This window comes from Teleopsis dalmanni, chromosome 2 (assembly GCF_002237135.1).
Source record: "Teleopsis dalmanni isolate 2A chromosome 2, ASM223713v2, whole genome shotgun sequence".
Lineage (NCBI taxonomy): Eukaryota > Metazoa > Arthropoda > Insecta > Diptera > Diopsidae > Teleopsis > Teleopsis dalmanni.
The window spans coordinates 72,559,616-72,568,886 of NC_051847.1; the positions used below are offsets into that span (position 1 = coordinate 72,559,616).

At 27.7% G+C, this 9,271-nt stretch overlaps 1 protein-coding gene across 1 annotated transcript in view; it reads left to right on the forward strand.

Moving 5' to 3' along the window:
• Window positions 1–1,879, forward strand: part of LOC119684777 (proton-coupled folate transporter-like) — a 91,551-nt gene extending 89,672 nt beyond the window's left edge. The window contains exons 7-9 of the mRNA XM_038098896.1: window positions 1,019–1,208; window positions 1,570–1,726; window positions 1,806–1,879. Of these exons, the coding sequence (XP_037954824.1) occupies window positions 1,019–1,208; window positions 1,570–1,726; window positions 1,806–1,863 (405 nt within the window). The 3' untranslated portion in view covers window positions 1,864–1,879. The remainder of the gene's footprint in view (window positions 1–1,018; window positions 1,209–1,569; window positions 1,727–1,805) is intronic.
• The last annotated feature ends 7,392 nt before the right edge of the window (window positions 1,880–9,271 follow it).

Genomic DNA, 9,271 nt, shown 5'->3' on the forward strand with positions numbered 1-9,271 from the left:
CAAGTACTAGGGTTTGACCTCAAATCTTATCGAATTTTAAGTAAAGATAATACTTTCAAACTAAACGTATCTGGAAAATAGTACTACAATTAAGATTCTGAACTGAATTATAATGCCTATAATCATTATAATTATGATTATAGGCATCATTATTGTAATTTTAATAAGACCAGAACCTATCCCTGATTTGGTCTTGATAATCAAACCATAATAAATTATGATCAGGATACATTTAAAAATCGGACTAGTTTTTCTTTATCCAGTATGCATCAGGTTTTTAAGTCTGACTATGATAACTATCATAATATGTATTCTGCCCCGGATTAAAAAATAATTGCCGTATCTGTTGTATGAAATTTAAATGACGAATATATAGCCGTTGATTTAATTCACGAGCTCAGAAAATTATACACGTTCCAAATTAGAAGCAAAAAAGGGTTTTGGGATATATCTCTGATAACAGTTTTGCATACGGTCGTAATCAGGGAGTAGTATACCATTTTTTATTGAAAATCTGGCTATTATATCTTACAAGGTCCGAGTTCTAAAAAGATTAAACGTTTGAAAGAAGAGAAAACGTTTGGTACAGTTTTTCACATTATTATCGGTCGAAAACTGCATGGACCGATTAACGCCTTGCTATATTCCATAACTTACCCTTATCAGGTATGGTCACTGTGACGGTTACTCTTAACCAATTTTTAGTCGGAAATGTTCATTAACAAGTTCACTTGCTGTATTACGAGAATGTTAAAAAGAAATTGAAAATTTAATAAACTGATTATAGTTATTGTTCTTAGAATTTGGTACTACTGTTTTTATAGAGTCTTTATATTTATGCATATATTTATTATCTTAACTATAGTTCGTTACATTATTATTACAGAAAAGTTAAACATCTCTGCGATAAATTAAAATAAAATTCACTATTGTTTAAAATCTTTCTATTTAAAATATACTTTCAAAAGCTTTGTAAATTAAATATAGATATTAATTTTTTAATTACAAATATTTTTAGTGTCTACAACTCTCAGTCATTACAATTGGCATATTAGCATTTCTAAGTCAAGTCGGCAGTAGCTTCATGAAAGCATTTGCCTTAAGCAATCTACAAATTTATTTAGCAATCGGGTTTGGGGCACTAAAATCTATGGCTAATCCAATGTGTAGGACGATACTCGCATCAGTCGTACCAGCAGAGGAATTAGGTGAGTTTTGCATTTTAATACTGTAAATATTATTGACGTAGTCATGGAAGAAAGAACTTTGGGCCTCTTTTTTCTAACAAAATGTTATAGAGGTTCACCATTTAAAGAGCCTTTCTCTCTGCTGGGCTTTGGTTGTATACTGATCCCCTTGTCTATATACGAACATCGCTTTTTCCTTGTGGTACCAAAACGGGCCATTATTTGTGCTCAAGTGGGCTTTCTTGGTAAACAAGGCCGCCACTTCAACCTACCTACCTACCTCTCTAAGCCAATGATAAATATATTTACATTTTTAAAAAAAATTTATTATAAAATGATACATTAGATTATAAAATTAATTAAATTTTATTTTTAATTTTAGGCAAAATTTTTGCTTTAAACAGTGTTTTGCAGTCTTTAGTACCATTTGTAGCTTCCCCCATTTACACAATTATTTATAGCATCACATTGGCAACTTTTCCAGGCTTTTTCAATTTAATCAGCGCTTTTATGTTTATTTTAGCAATTGCATTTTTACTGTAAGTATTTAAGTGCTATTATTTTGTTAAATTTATTTAAAATATTTGAATAATTTTCAATAAAAAAATTTATTTGCAGGTTAATTTTGCGTAAACAACAAAGTTTTCCTGCGCATTACGAAACGATATCAACTTAATTATTTTAGATTACTAGAATTATTAGAAATAAAATTACTTTTTTTTATTAATAAATGTTTTTAATTTAATTAAAATTTTATTTTTTGTTTTAATTTAATCCGAATTTCGATTGTTAAATTTTTTTTTGTCAGGTTATTAGAAACACATGTCACGTGCTAATTAAAATGTGATTTCAAGTTTTTGTGAAGTACGAAATTCGAAATTCATTTAAAGTTAAAATAAGTCTTATTCTATTCAAATAATGAGTTTTTAAATAACCTGATATATAATTCTTATATATCGTACTTCTCTATAACAAACTCCATTTTAGCGAAGGCTTTTCTGCAACGAATTTTATTTAAACACTACGTTTTTTCAATTTTAAAGAATCTTTCTATAGGTTCTATAGATAACCTTTCTATATATTTTACATATAACCTTTCTATGTGTTCTACAGAGAAACTTTCTATACATTCTATAGAGAACTTTTCTATACATTCTGTAGAGAACCTTGTTATACGTTCTATAGACAACCTTTTTATATGTTCCGTAGAGAACCTTTCTATACGTTTCGTAGAAGACCTTTCTATACATTCTAAAGAGAAACTTTCTATACGTTCTGTAGACAACCTTTCTATACGTTCTATTGAGAACCTTTCCATACGTTCTATAGAGAGCTTTTCTATTCGTTCTATACAGAACCCTTCTATACGTTCTGCAGACAACCTTTCTATACGTTCTATAAAGAACCTTTCTATACGTTCTAAAGAGAATTTTTCCATACGTTCTATAGAGAACCTTTCTATTCGTTCTATAGAGAACCTTTCTATACGTTCTCCAGAGAAGTTTTCTATACGTTCTGTAGAGAATATTTCTATACGTTCTATGGAGAACCTTTCTATTTGTTCTGTAGAGAACGTTTCTATACGTTCTGTAGAGAACCTTTTTATACGTTATATAGAGAACTTTTCTATAATTATAATCACATTTTTGATTTTATAGATATATTTATAAACATTAAAATTTTTTTAATTCTAAAATATTTAAGATGGTCTAATTCATTATTATAAAGTTTAGAATATTTAAAAAATTTTTTTTTTTTGTAATTTTTCATGTGTTAGAACGTGGATACGAGTTTTAAAAGACTTTTCAATCACTTATTTTGAATACCCTGAAAATTTGGTTACTATTCATACCATTATTTTAATATAACTTATTTTTAAAGAATATCCTCAAAATATTGTTTTGGGATGCTATTTTTCGTTTGTTTAGCTGAAACTTTAGACACCAAACCATTATATTTAGCTTAAATTTTCAATTGTATACTAAATACAACACTACCCCGACTACATTTACGTCTACACCCATTAACTTTAAATAGATAGATTTAGGTAGGTCCACAGAAATAATGAAATCATTTCACATTTCCAGTGAGAAACTAACAAGTCCAATAACAAATTAGAACACCGGTCCCGATTGACACCAACTCGTATAAGTCAGCCATAATATTTATAAATATATCAATGTTTTAGATTCTATTTATATATCTATCTATAATAAAATTTTGATATAATTTTAATATAATCGCTTTTAGTATGTTTTAATGACAGATGAGTAATCATTCAATGTGTCAAACAACATAATTACAACATATCTTAAAAAAATTAGTAATATATTATTAATTATCATCAAATTATTATACCTTAATCCAGAAATTGATGTCTACTAAATTAATAAGTAATTTTATTCCAATTAAACGAAATTTAAATAAATTTGGATGGCACTGCCAGACATTTTAGGTATACTATTTTGATCATCTAAAATCTAAAAAAAAATTTGCAAGTCATTGTATTTTTATTGCTCTGTGAAATTAATTTTTAATATGTATTTTACCTAATTTTTTTACGAACTACCCAAAATTTGTTTAAAAAATTATTAAAATTTATAGTGCGTCTTGTTTGTTTTCTTCGAGAGACAGTGAGTATTGACAAAGTGAAAGAGCCCATGGTTAATATATAAACTGTCTGCAATGTAGAAAGCAAATATAACCCTATTGCCTATTTTATTAGTGATATTGTAGTACATACAATTTTTAAATACATAATTATTATCATTTATATGAATAATATACTCGTTAAAATTCACAGGTTCTTTAAATTAAATTAATTTGCGCAAAAAAAAAAAAAATTGGTTCAGGTTTTAATAATTTAATACATGAGATCATCATTTAATTATATGAGTAAAAAAATTATCTCTTTTAGAAGGGATATATAAAATATTTATAAAAATTGTTAAAATAGGTCAAATTTGCAAATATTTGACTGATCATATTCGTAAAATTCTATACCTTCAAATATTTTATCGGTGAGGTCAGTTTGAAATAATTTAAGATAATTATAAGTGATTTTATTTTATATCAGATTTATAAAAGAAATCTCGATGGTTCCCAAAACAATGTTATGAATGCTGTAGAAATATTGGCTTAAGATAGATACAAAAAACATTTATTTAAACAAAACTTCAAAACGCTTTTTAAAAAATAAATAATAATAATAATAATAAAAACTAAAAGTTCAAAGTTGTTACGAACATTTTACATTGGGTTTTACGATTTTTTAACTAAGATTAGATTGATTGATTTCAAGTAATTTATGGTAATTTTTGATTTGAGGAAGAGAAGGAATCCGTGTTTCATATTCTTTATCAGTGTGGATCTTTGGCCGATGAAGATAAAAACCTTTGGTACCATTTTTTATTGACCTGTCATCCTGTCAAATTAGATACGTGGTCAAGTTCATAGGCTTGCGATGTTAGTATATTCAGCGTTGTTTGTACGCTAATCACTGCACTCCTTTTGTAAATGTTTTGGTCTGGGTATGAACAGCGCCACGTGATGTCAGAACGAGCCATTATTCGAGCTCTAGTGGAATTTGGTGTAGAAGATTACCACTTCAACCTAACCTAACCTATATTATAAATAACATATATTAATTATAACATATATTAACCTATGTAATTTATTAGTAGCATATATCAGCTAGTATTTAACATCACGGATTGTTTTCAATATGAACGGAATGATACCTTTAGTATTCTATGGTGAAAATAGTTGTTGGGGTATTATTCTCAAGTTGTCAGTATTCAACTTACATATTTCGAAAATACAAAAACATAAAAATATAATGATTTACATGTTTTTTTAGATTTGAGATGATTTAAATAGTAAATGTAATGGAAATAGTAAGTAAAGCTAAAAACAATATAATAAATGAACGATTCAAAAGTATCTTAATCATTTCTGTAAAGGTCTTGATATATCTTACTGATTATGTCGATTACGACATGTGAACTATTGTTAAGAGATAGTAAGAAGTTTTAGTCGGAGTTAAAGAACAAAATTGTGGAGTAAGTCAAAAGTCTTCTCGGAGTCTAGTGCAAAGTGATAGTTTTGGATTTAGAGGGAATATAATTAAATCTAAATCGCACTGGTAGATTCAGAGCTTTAAGTTTAGTTTACGCCAACTAAGCTTATGACATATTAATGTTTTTAGATAAAACAAATTAGGTACCAAATATAAAACAATATCTGATTGAATATCTGAATACTGTTTGGAGTAATTAATTGAGATGCGATTTTATTAAGACTTAAGATAATATGATGTCACAAATTTTTATATTCTAGTAAAGTAGCCAGTATAAAATAATAATCTAGTATAAAAAAATAGATTCTTAAACAGCATGTTCTAGAAAAAATCTGTGTTAAAAATAGAGACAAATAAGGTGAAATTTAAAATTCAGTAATGATAGATTTAGAAGTCTATAGCAAAGTGATGGTTAAGGATTGGTATCTTATAGATAATGTATATAGATCTTATTGATAATAAGATAATATCTAGTAATATCTTATTAGATAACTATTAATTTCCATTACTAGAAAAAGCCAAACAAGCTATATAATTAATGGTAGGCTTAGATTCTGTTATATATAAAATCTTTAAACAAAAATTATAATAATGTATGTATACTCATTGACTTTTAATATGTTTCATTGATGTTATAAGTTATAGGTGTTAGGTTTTGTGATCATAAAAGTAATCATCATTAACATCTGGGAGTTATTCCAAAATATTTTTTTAAACATTATTATCTTCTGTTTATCTGTTTATTTATGGTTAATGCGTAAACAATTATTTTGGTTTTCAACTGAATATCTTTATCAAATATTAAATTTATAAATAATTTTTAAATTGGTAAACATACCAACTGGTATTGAATTACACTTCTGGTTATTCCCCAAAAATGTTTAGAAAAAGATAAATTATATCAACATAAAATCCAACAGCTCTTTTAGTCTACAACTAGTTTCGACGAGACACGGTTCAAAGTAACAACAGAGCTCAGCTTTCATTTCAGCTGAGATTCATAGAAAACTATAACTTTTTGTATTAAAATATATACAAACGATTGTGAATAAAAACAAATAAATACTTAAATGTAAAAAAATTAATGCAAATAATTATTGATTTGCCGCACTAGTGAATCCATAACAAACTTATATTAATTTCATACTCACATCCGAACAGATAAAATAATGTATATATACGTACTTCAATAGACGATCTTTGCGCCGATAGAGAACACAATGAAGTTAGTTATTCAATAGTTGTGATTTTTGACGGTTATGTGCGTTTCAGCAGAAGCACAAACTATTCGTGAGTGGAACTTCAATCGGAATGAATAAATTACCAGAGTCCGTTACGTGTCAGCACGGGACTAATTTTTGACAAATTAAATAAATTGAATTTTATAAAATGCAATAAAGATATATGTAATATATAAATCAATTAAACCATTAAAACAAATAGAACAAATGTTATAAGCATTTAAAGTGAGAATAATAAGTTTAGTTCCTGATCTTTAAAAGAATTTATATTTTAAATAAATATATAAATATATAAATAATAACATATATATATAAATCACAGTTTAAAAATGGTGGAAATTGTAAAAAATGTTGGTTTGGAACGCCTGAAAAAATTGGAATGGCACAAAATATTCAATATGTTTTATATAGAACCCATCGTTTTTGCTCTTGTGTTTTCTATGAGCTTATCGGGTATGTAATTGATATAGCATAGCATTCCAGTAAAAATTAAAATTGTAAATGATCACTATTTTTAATAATACCTTTCTTATAAAGGTACCATAATGAAAAATCAGGTGCTCTTTCAAGCTTGTACCGTGGTCTTTGACTATAATGAAACCGATTGCAAGCAACTGGGAACCAAAAATGTCAGTGAACGTTTGAACGTAAGTAAGTGAAATATATATTGTGTTAATAGTGAATATATGTACACTTTAGTTATAGTAGATATTAGTATACTGCATCCTTCTACTCCGGTATTAATTTGTTGTTGCTGTATTTGTTAGAATTTAAAGTAGAGTAGCTTGACCAGAACACCGAATTTTGAAGAAGCCTTAAATCGGATAATAACATTATATGGTAAAGGCTTTCTTAATATGACATGATATGAATTCATCATCATTATAAGCTTTACAGCTAATCGAGAGATTTAGTTTTATCACCCATCTTTGTTTATTCTCATTTATCAAATACCATATTTCTTCAATATTGTTCCTGCTTTGAACATTTTCACTAACATTGTTCAACCATCTCAAGTTGAGTCGTTTAACTGCATTATTGGATATTGATATTTGTTTCTGTGGTTTTCTGTCTTTTATTCTAAGGACTTGACTCACCCAATCAAGTCATTGTGCATTCTGAATTTATCGTTAGTGTGCGGTCTGTGTTCGCCGTTTCGTCGTATGCATTGTAATATTTTGTTTAAACCTTCTTCTCGAATGCTCTGACGTGCAACTCTTCTCGCTGTGATAACTTCCGTATTTATATACTACATCAATATAAATAAATCACATTTCAAATTAAAATATATAACTGCAGCATGTATTATATATAGTACATAGATATTAATCCAGTAGTGAAATTTACTTTCAAAAATTTTGTTTCCAAAGAAATCACAATAACTTTCATTGCATCCAAAACTTGACTGAATCTATTTAGTATTATGGATTGTGTCAAAACTAATATTTGTTAAAATTTTTCTAGTACGCATAAATAATTACAACTAAATAAAATTTTACTTAAAAAATTGTTAATTTTTAATTGCATGACAAATTAATTTTTCACATCATAATGTACCATAGATATATACCATATACCACCATATTCTTAACAAACAAATATTTATATAGTATATATATAAAAGTATACCACTTCACATGATCTTTGGAAATACATCGTCATTACAATAAATTTAATAATTTCTGTACTACTTATGTCATATCAATAAAACTGCAAATGACGTTAAGATACAAGTTTAAACTATAAAAAACTGGTCTCTAGAATTATTAGATAGAACCAAATGATATTAATATTATTCACAGGAATTGGGTATGATAAATTCCTATATGCCTTAAGTTGCTTTTAGATAAAAATAAAGTATAATTTAAAGTTTTTATGTGGTTTTTGTGTAGAATTGAATCAGATAAATGATTCATTAAACATTGAAGGTTCAATTATTAATATTAATTTCTTCACAGAGCTGCGAGTATTAAAAGCAAAAGAATTTACTAGAGAGACAGAACATTTTTCGCCGTTTTACTACCACATTTCTCGCAAGAACCCTAGTATAGAAGAGTAGAGACTAAATCCATCTCGCCAAAGAAGTATTTTCCTAAGAACCTATATCTTCTGGACGCCAAAGCCGGGCAGAACTGCAGTAAGCCTTGAAATGTTTACGCGGTCTTTTTTGATGAGTTCCGAGGATTTATTTTTATTATAGGTGGACTATGTTAACTTGGAAGTTGCACATGATATGTGTGCTTTCCATCTATTATTGACAAGTTGCGTAAAGTAGAGGAAGGTACTTCTCTTAATGGTCTCTAGGGTAATATAAACCGGTACCGCCAGTGACGCAACAAGGGACTCACCAGATCGAGCCAAACTGTCAGCTTTCTCGTTTCCTACGATGTTCCTTTGTACTACATATAATAGAAACAAATTCCGTCCATCTGACTCGTTATTCAAAGGCGTTTTAATTTCCTGTCACAAACGTTGATATTCGTTCTTCTTTGATTTCGTTATTGTCCTTGATTCTTTGAGTTCTTATGAAAGTGCCAAATATATATATTATGTTTTTATTTCTAAAGCGTATTCTTACTTCCCATAATTTCTTTTTATTTGAATTAAGTTTTTTCCATATATAATATATACTGCACATTCTTCTCCAAAAAACTGTTATTGAAGGTGCGTAGTTTCGATTATTTCATAGATACACATAATAATTGTTTTTATGTTGGTGTTAAAGAATATAAATAAATCAATATGTTTTAGATCAGGGAAGCGCC